Source organism: Ursus americanus, chromosome 16 (assembly GCF_024610735.1).
Source record: "Ursus americanus isolate L20-20 chromosome 16, mUrsAme1.1.p, whole genome shotgun sequence".
NCBI classification, from domain to species: domain Eukaryota; kingdom Metazoa; phylum Chordata; class Mammalia; order Carnivora; family Ursidae; genus Ursus; species Ursus americanus.
Genome location: NC_142142.1, coordinates 11,231,559 through 11,248,954, shown reverse-complemented (window position 1 = coordinate 11,248,954; position 17,396 = coordinate 11,231,559). Strand labels below are relative to the sequence as shown.

The following is a 17,396-nucleotide window of genomic DNA, read 5'->3' as shown; positions in this document are numbered from 1 at the left end:
GAAACAGCAATGCCTACCGTCACTGCCCGGCTCTGTCTGCTACACCACACTGCTCCACACCAAGCCTCCCAGTCCTGAGCCACGGACATTCCAAGGACGCAGCTTCCTTCCTGCTCCCTGTTCAGGAGCCCACACTCTTGCCCCAACCCCTGGTTCGGAGCTGTTGTCTCTCACGCTGGCTGAGTTTCCCTTTTGTTTCCAGAGCCTCCATGGCCCTGTGGGCCCCAGGAAAACATTCCTCATCTCTCATCTCATCTTGCTGAGCCCTGTGGCTTTGATGTGCCCTGAGTCACCCCTGGCCTTGTCTCTTCCTCTCCTGCTAATCTTTTCTCACACATGTGTCCCTCCCAGCTCTGAATCATGCTTTCTGATCTGCTCTGAACTCTGGCCAAGAGGTCTGCATCTTTCTGGCAGAATGAAATGATATAAAACAAGGCCCGCACACCCCTCCAGATGTGGGGAAACAGGCAGCCTGTTCCTGACGATGTGCGAGCACGTCTCTCATCACTCAGCCATCCGCCTCGATTTCCCCTCCGTCCCCAGCAGGATCTGGTTACTGCTCTTTAATCGGTCTGGGCTGGGAGGCAGCCAGACGACCATTTCCTCGTTCCTCTGGGGTCTGTGATTCCCTGGCAGTGCACACTGAATGAGCCCTTTATGGACACGGCTCTGGAGTGGAGCCCATGTGGGCTATAGGGGTGGAGGGGACTTACCCCCAGCACTCAGCCCCAGCAGGTGAGACTGGCCTTGGCCAGGCTGCCAAGGGGCCCTGGGCAAATCACTTGACCTCTCTGAGTACCACGCTCCCGTTTGTAAAACAGAGGTGAATGTGCCTATGGCTTAGGATGGTTTCGCCGATCAAGCAATGTGAGAGGAAGTGCTGTGGTTTCTTCATTCATCGGCGCAATGCCGCTGCCGCCGAGCACCACCATGTGCAGGTGCTGAGGCCTCCCCCCTGAAAGCACAGAACAGGGCAGGGGTCGGAGGGGGGGCGGACAGAGCTAGGTAAGCATCTACAGAGATTGGCCCAACCTAGGGACTATCCCAGGGGATTTCATGAACCATACAATGGCCTGCAGAGGCCATTATCCCTTCAGATGCAACACAGGTTCAGAGAGGTAAGTAACTAGCCCAAGGTCACACAGCAAGTCAGTGGTGGAGTTGGAATTCACATCAGTGTTTGCTAACGTGGAGATCTTTGCCCTCAATTCTCCTCTGGCTGTGTTCTCCCATCTGCAAAAGGACCGCACCGGTGTATACCCTTGCTTGCCGCTGAGTGCCCACGATCATAGGAGTCTTTGAGTGATCCTCATTATGGGTCCGAGCTCCTGGAGAGTGGGGCCTGTGCCGGGTCACCTTTCTGTCACTGGCATCGTTGGGGTGATTATTAATGACACCAAAGTCTCCCAGCTCTGCTGGCAGGCAGATGGCGGGCTGGAGGGCAGTTTAACAGCTTAGAGAGACCACCATGCCCCTCCCCCACAGTCTGGACCTTGGGTCACCCGACTGAGGCAGCGCTGCGTCCCCAGAGCAGACGTACTGTCCCTGAATTGCAGCTTCGTGGCTAGAAGTGGGGCCAGCGAGCTGTAGGCCTCCGGGGCTACCTCTGGGAGGCGGGGCTGACCTACACGCACGTGCTGGCCATGTGCAGGACGGTAGCAGAGGGAAACCCCACAGAGCAGGCACGCTCCCCTAAACAGAGAGGGAAAGGGCCCAAGCCCTGCGTACCAAGAGGCAGCACAGCATACAGGCCATGGAGCTGGACTGACCAAGCTCAAAGCTGCACTGTGCGATGTTGGCAAGTGACTTAATTATCTGGCCCGCTGTCCCCCTATGAAATGGTAGTCATACCTACCTCGCAGAATTCTTGCAGAGGTCTAAATGCATTGATATTTGTGAAGGGTTTGGAACAGTGTCTGGCATGTACTAGCTGCTATCCAAGTACTTAAGCATTTGTCCTTCTTCCAACCTTGCCAGGAAGATCACGGGTTCTTCCTCCTGTGGGAAGAAGTGGGCGGGCAGAGGGAAAGCTGGGGCTCGCTCATATTTTTCCCTCCTGGGCTACGGGGTGTGAGGTCTTTCTCCTCTGTGGAAATGTACACAGAGGGGAGGAGGCATGTCCCTGACCCTGGCCACATTCACCGCCAGCCCACCAGCACTGGGTGGACATCAGCAGGTGATGGAGAGGGAGGGGGAGCTCACAGCCCTGAGGAGGGAAACAGCTGGTGCCCTGGAAGATTTTACAGACTTGATGAGGTGGGAGCTGGGCTGATGGAGGGCTTGGATCTCAACAAACAGGGACTGAGAGAGAGCATTTCAGGCAGAGGGGCCAGGCCATCAAGCAAGCACTCAGTGTCTCTGCGGACAACAGAAAGATTCCCATTGGTGGAAGTATGGGGAACCAGGAGTAACAGTTAGGAATTAGTCAGGAAATTCTGCAAATCATGGAAGTCCCTGACTGCCAGGCCACAGGGAGCAAATTAAAATATCTAAACAGAATGTGGCATGGTTAGGGCAGATCACTGCCTGGTGTTGGGGTAGAGACAGGCTGGGTGGGAGAGAGGTTTGGGGGGTATATGTAGTAGGGCACAGTCCACAGCAAATGTGGGAGAGATTTATTGAATTACAGCACCCCCTATGGGCAGAGGACGTATTTTCTTTTCAAGATTACTTATTTATTTATTTATTTATTTATTTATTTATTTATTTATTTATTTATTTGATAGAGAGCACAAGCAGGGGGAGCAGCAGAGGAGAGAGAGAAGCAGGCTCTGCGCCAAGCACAGAGCCCGATGTGGGGCTTGATCCCAGAACCCTGGGATCATGACCTGAGCCAAAGGCAGACACTTAACCTACTGAGCCACCCAGATGTCCTCAGGGGACGTATTCTTCTCTTCCTCCTCCTCTTCCTCCTCCTCCTCCCCCTCCTTCCCCTCCTTCCCCTCCTCCTCCTCCTCCTCCTCCTCTTCCTCCTCCTCCTCCTCCTCCTCCTCCTCCTCCTCCTCCTTCTTCTTCTTCTTCTTCTTCTTCTTCTTCTTCTTCTTCTTCTTCTTCTTCTTCTTCTTGTCCACCAGTGCTGAGGGAGAGCAGGTGTGTGGGGCAGCAGGACAGCACTGCTCCCCAGGTCTGGGAGGTGCCAGCATTTGCTGGCTGCAGGAGAGGCAGTGCAGGAGCTGGGCTCTTGAGCCTGGAGGGGGGAAGACTTGATGGGGCGGTAGAGTCACCATCTTCACCCTGGCTGCCTGGCTGGTGGTAGAGAAGAAGGCCACAGTACACATCTGTGTTCAAATCAGAGCTCCCTAGAGGAGGAAGCAGCCACTTCTAGAAGGGGGGACTTTCCTATCAACAGACGCAAGCAGGCCCGGCCAGCCACTAAGGAGGCAAGTGGGCAGCCTTTAAAGCCCCGCCGAGTTCTGAGATTCTGGGATTCTTTCATCTTCGACACCATCAGCCAAGGAAATGGTGATGATAATGATGGTGACAGAAGTCTCCATCCATTGAGCATCTATAATAAGACTAGTTCCTTTAAAAAAAAATTATGGGGGGCGCCTGGGCAACTCAGTCAATTAAGGGTCTGCTTTCGGCTCTGGTCATGACCTCAGGGTCCTGGGATCGAGCCCCGCATCAGGCTCCCTGCTTGACGGGGAGCCTGCTTCTTCTTCTCCCTCTGTAGCTCCCCCTGCTTCTGCTCTCTCTCTCTATCTCACATAAGTAAATAAAATCTTTAAAAAAGTAAACAAAATTTTTTAGGTAACATACAGTGTAATCTTAGTTTCAGGTGTAGAATTTAGTGATTCAACACTTCCATACAATACCGGGTGCTCATGACAAGCGCCGTCCTTAATCCCCACCACCTGTTTCCCCCATCCCCCACCCACCTCCCTTCTGATAACCAGAGCCTAGTTCTTTCAATACTGTATCTTTAATATGCATTCCACCTAGGAGGGAACTGAGGCTCGCACAAGCTAACCGGTCTGCCCAGTTAACGGCAGAGCCAGGGATTGAACCCACATCTATAGGATTCCCAAACCTACGTTTTTTCTAGGACACCTTGGAAGACATACTGGGTGTACTTATTTTCCAAACCCCTCCGGGGTATATATGCATCCCAGAGTATATATGCATCTGATATACTCCTCTCCAGCTGAGGGCCTGACCTGCCGCTGTGGCATTGTGTGGACGGGGTGTCCAGGTCTTGCCGCCAAGGAGCTCGTGGCCTGGGACTGGAGGAGACCAGACAGGCAGGCTCAGCTACACTTGAAACCAAGGCGATTTGAAGGGTGCAGATCTGTCTGTTGCTCAAGCACCTGGGACGGGAGGCCTGCTAGAGATGGCACTGTGGGCCAGAGACTTGAGGGGTGGGTCAGGGCTCCCCAGAAGGGCCTTGTGTGGGCTCTGGGACAGTCCAGGGGGGCGTGCTCTTGCACTGGAGTGAGAAGGCTGTGGCCTCTAGGTGGAGACCATCGGGGATGCGTACATGGTGGCGTCAGGGCTGCCCCGGCGCAACGGGAGCCGGCACGCGGCTGAGATCGCCAACATGGCCCTGGACATCCTCAGCTCTGTGAGAGGCTTCCGGATGAAGCATGCCCCCGACGTGCCCATTTACATCCGGGCTGGCCTGCACTCAGGTATGAACCGGGGGCCTGGGGGCGACAGGCCAGACCAACGTCCCCACCCTGCCAGGGCTATGGGCTGGGGCAACCCCAATGGTGTGCTCTGGGATTCTGAGATTCTAAAGCTCTACGATAGAAAAATTGGCATTTTTTCTTCTATTAGTGGAAGGTTCTGAGATGTTGTAAGTCAAAGAATGCGTGATGCTCAGTTTCATTCACATATATAAATACACACACACATATGTTGCCCCAGCATCTGTCAGTCATCTGAGGCCATCCCGAGGAGCCGATAGTCTGACGGAAGAGGCAGGACAGAGACCTTCTGTGGTTATGCAAACAACAAAATGTTTGCTGGGATGGGTCTAGGAGGGACGGCGGGGTCTCTTATACATGCTTCTCAGGCCGCCACCCCTTCCTCCCTCCATGGTCACACCTGCAGGATAAAGTCCAAATTCCTGGCCCTCTCACAGCCTCCCAGGCTCTTGCTATTCCCTCCAGCCTCGTCTCCCATCACTTCCCACTTGCCACTCCAACCACACTCAGCTGCTTGCCGCTTCCCACAGACATGTGGGCTCTCTGTCTCTGTGCCTTGGCACCTGCCATTCCCTGCCCACTCATTGTCTCATCCTCCAAGACACAGCTCATGCACCACCTCCACCAGAAAGTCCTCTGGGCTGGGTCAGACTCCCCCTTTCTGGGCTGGCACAGCTCTGATGCTTCCATCTGACATTGATCACAGACAACATTGATACACACCTCCCCCCACCCCCACCTGGCTGGGAGCTCCCCAAGAGCAAAAACTGGCTCTGATTTATCTGTGTCCCCCTGCCCCCAGCCCAGAGCCTAGCACAGGTATCATCTCTTCTCTGGGTACTGTCGGAGACTCCATACAGCTTCATCTTCACCCCCAGCTGGAGCCCAGGAGGTGGGGTGGAGATGGCAGGGGTGGGGGGACTTGGGGGAAGGGCAAGACTGTCATGGGAACCTCTCTTGGGTCCAGGACCTCCTGGAACTCACTGGGCACATTTGAGTTTCAGGACCTTGTGTGGCAGGGGTCGTCGGTCTCACCATGCCCCGGTACTGCCTCTTTGGTGACACTGTTAACACTGCATCCCGGATGGAGTCCACAGGACTGCGTGAGTGTCTTACATTTCTATCTTGCCTGGTTGAGGACTCTCAACAACCCCTGCAGCCTGGCTATTTGAAACAGTGCTTAGTAACCAAACCACCACCTGGTGGCAGTGTACCTTAGTTGTCAGTAAAACAACTATACGGAGATAATTTATATCTCTGGTTCTTTTAACTTTCCATGGGGCTTTTGTGATGATCTCATGAGAGAAGGCAATGACTTGTGAGCAGGAGGCCTGGATCCCAGCCCTGTCTGCCACTGGCTTGCTTAGTGTCCTTGAGCAAAATATTCTTCCTCTAGGTCTTGGTTTCCACATCTTTATAACAAGGAGACCCCTCTCAATTTTTTTAATGCCATTTTAGGCCCTTGAGGGCACTCTGATGGCTTGGTTAGAACAGGTGTAAAAGTTGGAGTCCTAGGACTTTGCTTCTGGCCCTGGAAGCGTGTGCTCCCTAATGCCGTTTGGTACACATCCTGCGTGACTACATGTGTTGGCCCTAGTGGGGAGTTCGGCTCTTAAAAGAAAAGTAACTGCTTACCTGCTCTGACTCAGCCTTCATAGACTTCCCTATAAATGAAAATTACGTTCCTAGGGGTTTTGACTTCATCTTGAGTTCCTCTTAACACTCAATCTATGGAATTTGCTTTTCCTTGAGGCCTCTATTTTAGTGACCAACAGTCTACCAGCGGGACAGGAAGGTCAGGTGAAGGGTGTTGTATGAATCAGTGTTGTGTGCATTACTGGCTGGAACTGGGGCTGTTATAGGTCTTAAAGATATTACCAAACACTAGGTATGCTGCCACCAGGTGGTGACTTGATTACTACCTTTCTTGTCAGCATATAGAATTCACGTCAGCAGAAGCACAGTCCAGACACTGCTCAGCCTGGACGAAGGCTACAGAATTGACATCAGAGGCCAGACTGAGCTAAAGGTAGGGGAACTTTCTTTCCTGGAATTGATGGAAAAATCCCCGCCCCCCTGCCAATCCAGTTTCTGTGGGCAGCAGGAGAGATTCTTACTCATTTGACTGATAGAGAAGGAAATGCCTGTCTGTAGTCGAGGACGGAGTTGATCACCTGTCCGCATCACTCCCCAAATTCGAAAAAAACCCATTTCGTCCTGGGAAAACCACTCCCTCATTGACTCCTCATAGGAAGAAGGGCCAGGGTCGAGAACGTACTTCTACTGATGACATACCTGGGCAGCAGGATGGTGCCTGACATTAATGTATTTTTTGTCACAGCAATCGTCAAAGAAGGAACAATGTCCCCATTTTATAGTTGAGGAAGGGGACTTAGGCAAAGTGATTCGTCCAAAGTCACATAGTTTGTATCCCAGATTGGACGGCTCTAAAGCCTATGCTTTCTCCATGACATTGTCGGGCTCCTACTCATCCCTCAGGACCCTAGAGCTATCTCACCTCTCCCGGAAGCCTGCCCCGACCCAGGAACACCCCGCTTCCCTTTCCCCAGCGGTAACTGTCATGCCGTCTCCGTGCGCCCACCCCTCCCACGACCGCCCTCTGCTGCTGCAGGGCTATACTGGGTGATACTTGCCCACAAGCACCTTTGTATTCGTTTTTGAAATGTTAACATTCAATAAAAGGTCATGGTTCAGTATTCCCATGGGTGAGTGACTTTCTTCCTACCCCACTTCCTCTCAGTCCCCCATTCCTCGGGGACAGTCAGGCCTGGTGTAAGACTGGAGCAGCCTAGACGTTTAAAGGCCCAGAACTGTGACCGGGCCCTAGAAATTGCGTGCTCCGTGGCACTCGCTTCATTACACTGTGAAACGTCAGAGCAAGAGGGCGCAGCTGGGGGAGGAGCTGCTGAGGGAGGAGCAGCAGCTTGTCCGCGGTCACACAGCCTGCGACGGTGGGCGTACGTGGACTCCTTAGCTCTGGAGGCTGAGCTCTGGAGGGAGAGCAAGCGGGAATAAGTCTTGTTGGGGGAGGAGGCACGAGATGGCCTGAGGAACAGAGCATTCTGAAGCCAGAGGGGAATGCAGAAGGGGGTGGGGAGGGCAGCACACCAACCACAGGCTGGTTCCTGATGGCCTGGGGCTCCACGGGGCAATACCCGTCCCTGGCCGAATCCATAGGCCAGCCAGCCCTGGCCCCAGTGCCCCTGATGCCACCTCTACTCCTAAGTTCCTGGCAGCCGTACCCCCATCCCAGGCAATGGGGTCCTGCAACAGTTTGGGAAAATCACAGAGCACAGCATCTTGGGCTCTTAGCATTCCAGGTCTGCTGGTCGTAGAATTCATGACTTATTATTCAGCTAGTTCTCTAACAGATCAATATTAAGGCATGTAATCCTCACAACAACTCATGAGGTATTGAGGAACAGAGAGGTGACGTAAATTGGCCAAAGTCACACAGCTAGCCAGTGATGGAGCCGGGATTTGGACCCAAACGGTCTGGCTCCCGGCTCCAGGCTGCTCTGCACGGAGCTGTTTGGAACTGTGCCCTTTCCTCTGGCCTTGCTCTCTGCCTGAGAAGCTGTGCTCACCCAATCCCCTTTCCTCTCTCCTCAGGGGAAGGGCGTCGAGGAGACCTACTGGCTGGTGGGGAAGGCAGGCTTCCCCGGGTCCTTCCCCACACCTCTGGACATCAAACCTGGGTAAGAGGAACTTCCCCCAAAGCTCAGCCTCTTGTGCTTGAAGTTTGATTTGTTCTTTTTCTGATGAGGGTATCACCCGTCCAATGCGGAAAACTTGGAAAATACAGAATTCTTTAGCGATTAAATGTCACCTCTTCCCACTGCTGAGAGACAGCCCGCGGCTGACGGTTTGCTGTGGATGAGGTCATGCCGCCTGGCTGGTCTCATTCTGATCTGAGCTCTGCGTGCGGGTCAGACCACGTCAGAAACACACATCCCTCATGACGGCACCAGGATTGCAGCGCCGAGGGTGACTCAGCCTCTCTCTTCTTGCCGCGCACGCCCAGTCCTCCCATTCTGAGCCGGTCCTGGGTGATGCTTTGGTAAAAAGTGACCGGGCGTTTGTCGCCATTCAGACTCTTTCTGCAGGTGAGGAACGTATAGACCAAAGGACACAGACACCTCAGGGCCCGATGAGGCAGAGCCTCTGAGAGCTTGTGCCCGCCTGGAAGCTTGGCTCTTCCCTTTGTCCTCTGTCCCGTGTGGCCCTATGTCCTTCCCTGAGGGCGGTAAGGGCGGGGTGGCGAGGGAGCTGTTTTACCGCGAAGTGCTCTTCTCAAGCAGTGGACAGCCTACACAGGGCTGAGCGCAGGGCGGCCCGGCACTGCCCGTGGCTGAAAATGACAGTTTCCTAGAAATGAGAAGGTCCAGGGGCCCACAGGCTCAGTGCAGGTGTGGAGGCTGAGCCCCAGTAGGGTTTTCTGTCATCAGAACTTCCGACTGGCTCCCCTCACCTTTTCCAGGACGGCCCCCCACCCAAGGCTGCCCCATCTCTTAAAGACAAGAAATGTGCGGGACGCACGTGGTCTTCCCAGGAAAAAGCCAGCACTGAAGCAACCCAGGGGCCTGGCTGGTGGGGCAGGGGCTACAGGCAGGGAGCTGCTCAAGGAGGCCATTTCCTTTCCACCTGCCGCTGGGGTGCCCCAAGGGCATCTCGAGTGCCCTCCCCCTGACGCAGCGCGGGGCCCAGCGCAGCAGGGCGGGGAGGGGGCTGGTGGGCACACACTGGTGCGCTGGCCAGGGTGCAGGGCACACGGGGGCACCCTTTTTATAAGGACACCCCAGCCTCCTGGATGCAGAAGCAACTTCTGCTCCCAGAAAGGCCTCCACGCAGCCCGGGGCCCTTCCGTTTCGCAGACAGTGTCCGTGTGGACAGTTTGCTGGGACAGCAGCACGGGCTGAGGAACAAAGTATGGCCTGGGGCCTTCCCGTGCGCCACGGCACCCTGGCTCACCCATCCGCAGGAGAACAGCCATGGCCCTTTGTGTCCTTTTCTTGTCCAGCAAGGTCTTCTGCTCCAGCCCGCCTCTCTTGCCCCTCAAAGAGCAAGCCTCCTCAGCCCACAGCCTTCCAGGGCGCACCCGGGCAGGGAGCCGCACTTCTCAGAAGGCCTGTCTGCTGACGGTGACTTCACTTCCTCACCCACCACTCCCTGCCCAGCCCCCGCAGTCTGACTTTCACCCCCACGCACCCAGAAGACTCTGTGAAGGTCACCGGTGACCTCCATCCATGTCACTAGATCCGCGGGCTAGTTTTGGTTCTCAACCCGACCCACAGCTCAGCAGCATTTCCCCTTTGCCCTCCCTCTTCCCAGAAACACACCCCAGGCCTCCCAGCTGGGCTCCTTCCTCTCCAATGCAGCCTCCTCAGGCTCCCCGCCAGCCAGCACCGTGCCTCTCCCGGGCCCTGAAATGCGGGGGTTCCCTTCCCACCCAGACGTTGGTGACGTCTATCATGGGCCTCAGCCTGACCTACCCTCCGGAGCTCTGGGCTGTGGAGCGCTTGCTGTCCCTCAACAGATCTTTCAGGAGCCCCACCTGGCAGCCTGGCCCTCCTCCAGAGCTCTCTCCTCGTGGGTGGCCTCGTCCTTGTCCTCCGTCACAAAGGTGGAGGAGGCCGTCCTGGAGCCCCCAACCGCTCTGCCTTCACACACCCCACCCGAGGGCTCCGCGGCTCCCCACTCCCCCATCCACAGGGCCTCTCCACCCACCACCTGGCAGCCGGAGCAAGGTCGTAAGTACAACACTAACGTGATCCATAGGAAAGTCCCCCCGCTAACACCCTCTGGGTCTCCCTACTACTCCGAGGCTCAAGCCCAAGCTTTCCTGCTGCCCCCGACACCCGTGCCTCTGGGCCGGGCCTGCCCCTGACCTGGGCATTCTGGCTGCCTTCCACGGCTCACCACCTGCTCCGGACCTCTTGCTGTTACCCTAAAACACCCTGAATGTCTTTCTAACTCAGGGCCTTTGCACCCGCTATCCCCCCGTACCTGGGATGCCCTGGCCCTTTCCCTTCCGATCCTGCAGGCCTTGGCTCTGAAGCCCCTCCTTCAGCAAGCGGCTCTGATGACACACGCTAAAGGAAACCCTGCTGTCACCTCCTTCCCATCTCCCAGCATCGCATCCCCATAGCACTTGCTGCTTCCTGACGCTTCTATTTGGTTCCTTTATGGAACTTTCCCCTGCTTACATAAGCTCCAGGAGATCTGGCCGGCGCATGCACCGCTGGTCTTTCAGTGCCAGAAGCCCAGGGAAGGGGAGCTCTCAAGCTCCCGCTGGCTCCCATCAGGCCCCTGGCCCACCCCATCCTAGGAGCAGGAATAGCAGGTCTGGCAACCATTTGTCATCCTGAGCTTGTCAGCTGATGACTTTTCCACTCCCTGATGGAAACTTTAGAAAGTGCCAGAAACGTTTTCATCTTCTTGGCTCAGGGAGGGGAGAGAGCTGAGATGAGCCCCAGTGAGTTCCACCTGACTTGGGAGCCTCCCAGACCTTCGGGCAGGCGGGGGAGAATCGGCAACCTCCTTGCCCACGGGCTCAGACCTAGCACGCGGACACAAACAAGTGTGCACACCCACTTTACACCTGTCGTGGGCATCGGATACACGCACACATGGAAACACCACCACATACCCCTCTGCTTGCCTGGTGATGAGATCACAGACCAAGACACACACACACACACACACACACACACACACACACACACACACGGAATCTCTGTGGGAAGGGCTTGGGGGGACTTGTCTTGGAGTTGTGTCTCTAAAGCAGTTACCAAATTTTTACTTGAACTATATGCTATAACGTGATTTTTTTTAAGGTCAAGTTTTCTAAAGATGCTTTTATCCTCACTTTCTGTATTTGCCATACCCGCCGAAGTTATTTATCTTTATCTCTTTGGGGATGTTTGGGGAAGCCGGTGAAGATCAGAGCAAGGAGACCCAAGCCGCCTTCCCATGTCTTGGTGTCGCCACAACAGAAGCTTCCATCTCATGACACAGAAACACTCCACAGAACGGTCCCTTCTCTTTCCTCTATCCCTGCCGACCAGGCTCAAAACCTACCCCTGCCAGGTTGCTGCGAGGCCCTGGCTGTCACTCAGAGCCTTGCTTTCTTCTCCACGCAAAGGTCATAACACTAACCTACCCTCCTCCAGGCACATAAGGGAAGCAAATAAGAAAATGAACGTGTGTGCAGGGAGGGCGCCCAGGGTCCCTATCCCAGATATGCCTCGTACCCCAAGAGTCACAGAGCCCCTCAGCCCACGGCATTCTGGCTTCCCAGCAATCATCTGGAGCAGGGGATGGACCTGGGGCCAGCTCCCCATCTCCTGGGAGGCCGCTGGACACGAAGGCCCGCATTCGCACGAGTCTACACCACTTCACCTCTCTGAGCCTGGTCTGGGTGTGCCCATGGCGGGGCCGCTGCCGGGAGCAGGAGAAGCCCAAGAAGAGAAGGGGCTCCTTGCAAGCAATGCCCACCCCTGTTGTTCTGGGTGGTGGTCTTATTACTTTTGTGTCTCCTTTTCCCCTAGGGACCCCTGGCAGGACCTCATCAACCAAGAAATCAGGGTGGCCTTCGCCAAAGCGCGCCAGAGCACGGCCGGGCCCGGGAGCTCAGGCAAGGCCTTCGCTGGGCCCTGAGGAGGAGGACAGAGGGGAGCAGGGGCCTGTGCCAGCCCAGAAGCTCTTGTACCTAGGTGGCCCCGAAACCTCTCCCTGCTCCAGTGCCCGCCAAGAATTCTCTTCTGAGCAACCTGGCAGCCAACAGGGAGCTCATTACTAAGTGCCCCGGAGCGATATTAATCGATGCATTCCAGTATGAATCCTGCGGGGAAACTTGCCTCTTGACACAAAAACAATAAAAATAGAAATACTCCCTCCCTTTCACGCAGTGCTTTGTTCCTGACAAATCGTTTTGACTCTGAGAGCTTGTTATCATAGACCTTATTATTCTTCGGACCCAGAACACCCTTCCCACTGTATAGCTGGAGTGCTGGGGCCAGAGGCAGGAGGCCATGTGCCCCAAGTGGCACAGCTGTCACAGGGAAAAGCACGACGGGGGCCAGGACCTAGAGCCAGGCAGACCAGGGCCCCAGACTTACAGGGACTGCCTACTGCTGTCACCTCACGTCTCCGAGACTGTGTGTCATCTCTAAAATGGGTGTTGACGAGGCATGTAAGCCCTGTTCCTGAAACACTGTTAGTATGCTGCCTCCTTCCCTCCGCTCCTGCCCTAACCAGCTTCACCCTCTGGGTATCTGCGAGCACTGTGCGGGGAGTCCAGGTCTCGGGCTCCCAGAATCTCAGGAGAAGGAAGGGAAGTGGAGTGATGATTCCTTAGTTCTTAGGAAAATGAGACTTCTGTCTTACAGAGAAAAGCAAACAAACCCACAACCCACTCATTAAACTGGCTTCTAACATCAAAGAGTGCTCACCAGAGCCCCCAGGCTGATTTCAGAGCCGGCAGACAGAAGCGGGTGGAATTCATTTCCCCCACTGAGGGCAGAGGGCCAGGAGCCAGGGGCCAGGGGGCAGGTTCAGGCCTAAACAAACTTGTCCTTCTTCAAAAGACCCCTTGGGAAGCAGAGCTGGCGCAACACGGAACTGGGGGTCGTTGGAAAAATGTTCCGGTGGGGGGTGTGCTCACAGGAGCTAGGCTGTGTGTGTGTGTGTGTGTGTGTGTGTGTGTGTGTGTGCGCGCGCGCACGCGCACGCTCGCACTGGAGCAAGAGAGAGGAGATGCGAGAGTCCCGTGGATGATATGTGTATGGAACCACGAACAGCTGTGTGGTGGAAAGTGCTGGACTCAGCTTTGGGAGATGCCACGGCCCGTCCTGACCTTGCATGACTTTGGGCCTAACCTTTTCACTCCCGAGTTTCCGGAAATGCAGGATGGGCCGGTCCCCTCAGCTCCCCTGTGAGGAAGCACTGTGGAGACAGCACACCTGGCCGAGCAAGGCTGCAGTGTTGAGCAGGGAGGACCTGCGCACGCCCACTGGTGGGACACACCCCCGGCTTTGTGCGACCACATCTGTGCCTGGGGTGCAGCTGGGTCGGGGGTGGGGTGCAGAAGCGTGGCCCTGGTTCCTCCACGGAATTCAGTGGCCCACATTCCCCCTGTGGATCTTCTCTCCTCATCTGTAGAAGGGACGTGGGGTCCAGGTGACTGCGACACCTGGTCCCTCTGGGTGTGAGGCTTTGTGCACACTGAGTCTCCGTGAGCACCCGTGTGCGAAATGGAGACCGGTGTGGGGGGCAGACCCAGGAGACCAGAGTCCAAAGCAAAAGCCAGCTTTCCCATGGCATCCCAGACCCCAGTCTCTCTATGCCCTGGGCTCCTCACCGCACAGCGGGGACCAGGCCCCTGCCCTGCATGCCTTATGGGGCTGCTCTTGGGTCCATGGTGGCAACAGCTGTGAATGCACGCTGTCACCAGATGAAGGCCTCAGGGTGCCCATGTATGTGAACAGACCTGTATGGCTCTGTGTACGTTCCGTGGATGTCGGAGTTGAAAGGGCTCTGAGCAGGCGAGTGCCGCTGTCCCTGCACACGCGTCTGCGTCTGCATATGTGCTTGTCCATGGATGTGTGAGTGTTGTCAGGGCACGCATGTGTGCATTTATGTGTCTGTGTGTGCGCGTTTGTATATATGTGGGCCTCGGGGGGTCGCACATACCCGTGTGTCTGGGAGCAGCGGCCAATCCCCATGTATTCGTGTCTGTGTCCAGCATTTGTGGCATGTGTCCAAGAGCACACCTTGTACATGGATGGGTTGTATGTCTGATTGTGCCTGGATCCAGCCATGGGTCTCCTTGCTCTGGGGCCCTCCAGAATGGTGGTGTGGGGAGAGTAGGCTTCGGCCTTCTGGCCAGCCTCTGAGCTCCCCATGCTGAGAAGGGCTAAGGCAGCTGTTCTCAGTGTCTCTCTCAGACCCTCCAGGGCGGACGCTGGGGGCTCCAGGAGGGAACTCTCTCTCCAAGGCTATGAATAGATGCCCCCCACACCGGGGTCCTCGCCTTTCCCCAACCTTCCCTCATCAGGGGGGACAAGCTCACTGAGGACAAAGGCCAGCGCCCGCCTGGCTCCTGCATCGTGCCTCCGCCCCGGGGCCGGGCTGGCTTCCTGTGTGCTGGGAGACGGAGGGCTTACCTGTTCCACACTTACCACTACCAGCTCTCTGCCTGGAGCTTCCGTGCACACTGTCTCAACCACAACACTCATCAAGACGGGAGGTATTTGCCCACTTCCTAGATGAGGAAAGAGGCTCGGAGGGGTGAAGTGATTGTCCGTGCCAGGCTCTGTCTGTCTTCTGATCGGAGGTGGTTACACAGTGCGACGAAAGCCCAGAGAAACAGCAGTGGTCCCTGGAAAGCTCGAGAGCGGGCAGCCGCAGGGGGCACACGGCTTTTCTGTGAATGGGGGGTGAGGGCGAACCTTCTTGTGAGGCTGAGGAGGCTTTGAGGAGCTCCCCTCCTGTCACGAGGAGCCAGCCTGGCATTTGCATGGGGCTTCCGGGCATCCGCCCCGGCAGAACCCCAGAGATGGGGCCCCAAGTCATGACTTTCATGGTGAGTCAGTGCTAGCTGGTCCTTGTGAAGTCCCCCCCCGCCTTGCCATTAGCCTGCTGCCATCCTCCTGTCCCTTGGTCGGTTTCCAAACACGGAACCCTCCTGACACCTCTAAGGAGTGGAGTTCTCACGATGGCAGACAGAGCCACAGGGCTCCAGAAGGTCGTTGCCGGGCCTGGAAGGTTCGGCGTGTGGCTCCTCAGGCAGGCCCAGTGTGGAACGGACTCCTTGGGAAAGCCAAACGCTTCAGCCTGGCCCTCTTGTACTCATGCTGGCGTCACCCCATCTGCCCCCTTCCACTCAACGTTCTGCTCACGACACACTGCTCTTGCCTAAACCCCGAGGGATGCCACATCTTAGTCTTGCTATTTTCTCTACCTACATGTCTTGATCCTTTTTCCCACATTTGGCGAACTCCCAAACATCATTCAAAACCCACCCAGAAGCCACCTCCTCCTGAAACCCTTTCCCAGACCGTCCCTGTGGGTAATCAGTAGCTGCCAGGCCTGACCCTCGCTTGATGGCAGGAGCTGTATCTAGTTCATTCGTTTGGCCCAAGGCCCAGGAGGAGGTGAGCAGTGGGAAACTGAGTGGATGAACTAACAAACCGAAGAAGCAGCTAGCCCAAAGGCTTTCAGCGGACAGTCTCCCCTCTGCAACGCCAGCTCCTGAGCTCTCCTGGCCAGTCCCCGCTCTGCTATTCTCTGTGTTGGGCCTGCTTAGTCTAATGCTTAGTTGGGACCCTGCACGCCAGGTATGCGCAGTGTGTCAGCCCATGGTTTCCCTTGGCTGCCTGTCTCTTCTCACCACCAGCCCTCCCGCGGCTATGGATGCTCTCACCTCCACCCCTGCACTAGCCTGAGTAGTCTTCCCTCACCCCTATGCTTCCCACCCCTTCCGTCCAACTCCTCCTCACCCTCCATACCTCTGTTCCCTGCTGCCTCCTCCAGGAAGTCTTCCCTGAAACCCTCGCTTCATCCCTGCATACTGCAGGAGGGGCACCTCCTCTGGCCCTCCAGCCCCTCAGCCACCCTGTCCCACCCTGTCCTTGCAGACTGGGGGCTTCCTTAAGGGCAGGGCTGGGCCTAAGCCCCCTTTCTGTGACCCCAGCAGGAGAAGAACTAGAAGAGGGCAGGGGAGGTAGAGGAGGCCACAGTGGTGGCAGGTGGACCTCCCTTTGAGGAAATCCACCTGCACGAAGATCCAGGTTTGCTCAAACATTGTTCCAGCTGAGTCTACACTCTTCCAGGGGGAGGTGAAGTGGCGTAGAGCGGGACGAAAGGGCCACATGTTACCAAGCTTGTGGTGTATGTGTTGTCTCAGAGAGCCCACCTTGTAGCCCTAGGTAGGGGGTGTCACCATCCCCACTGCCACTGCATTCACCAGGGCCCTTCCCAAGGGCCAGCCATGCCCCTCTTGGCCTGGCCCTAGCCCTGGGCTCGCAGAAGCCATTCCTTCTGGGGCTTCAGGGTAGATTGAATCTTCGAGATCCCTTTCCAGTTTGTGGGAGTCCTTGAGACTCTTCAGAAGTCCACTAGGGGGCAGGCAAGCTGTTCCAGAGAGAAGCAGGAGCCCCTCCAGCCACCCCAGGATTCCCGGCCCCTCCCCAGCCAGCAGGCTCCAGGGGCTGACTGCCCAGCCAAAAAGGGAGAGCGCTGAGGCGCAGAGCCATAGGTGGGGCCCACCCCATAGAGGCATCCTGCTGGGGGACTCTCTCTGATGAGTGAGGGACAGTGAGAGGACGGCAGATGTCAGTGTCCTGCCCCAGCCAAAGAGCCTGGCCCAAGGTGGCTTACGTCAGACTTCTGTTGAGTCTCCAGATATTTGCAGTCCTATCGAACAACACCTAGGTGACGTTCACAGGGCCCACCATACCTTCCCCAGGGAGGCAGGTGTAGTGGTCCCCGTGCATGGACAGGAGAATGAAGCTCTTGCTGGCAGCTCTCTTCCATTGCTGACTTAGACCTCCTTCTGGGCTCCAGGCCCAGCATCTGGCTGCCTGCTGGGCAGCTCCCCAGTGAGCCACAGACTGCCCTGTCTGCGCTCTGCCTCGTCACCTGGCCAGAACCAGGAGTGATCGCCCTCTCTCCGCTGTCCTTCCCACGACTCTCTCCCCAACCCCCATCCCCACAATCAATCCGCAA

At 56.2% G+C, this 17,396-nt stretch overlaps 1 protein-coding gene across 1 annotated transcript in view; it reads left to right on the top strand.

Moving 5' to 3' along the window:
• Nucleotides 1-12,507, top strand: part of LOC123804220 (guanylate cyclase D-like) — a 37,724-nt gene extending 25,217 nt beyond the window's left edge. Inside the window, exons 14-18 of the mRNA XM_045816275.2 lie at nucleotides 4,454-4,628; nucleotides 5,651-5,749; nucleotides 6,581-6,675; nucleotides 8,280-8,365; nucleotides 12,218-12,507. Of these exons, the coding sequence (XP_045672231.2) occupies nucleotides 4,454-4,628; nucleotides 5,651-5,749; nucleotides 6,581-6,675; nucleotides 8,280-8,365; nucleotides 12,218-12,326 (564 nt within the window). The 3' untranslated portion in view covers nucleotides 12,327-12,507. The remainder of the gene's footprint in view (nucleotides 1-4,453; nucleotides 4,629-5,650; nucleotides 5,750-6,580; nucleotides 6,676-8,279; nucleotides 8,366-12,217) is intronic.
• The last annotated feature ends 4,889 nt before the right edge of the window (nucleotides 12,508-17,396 follow it).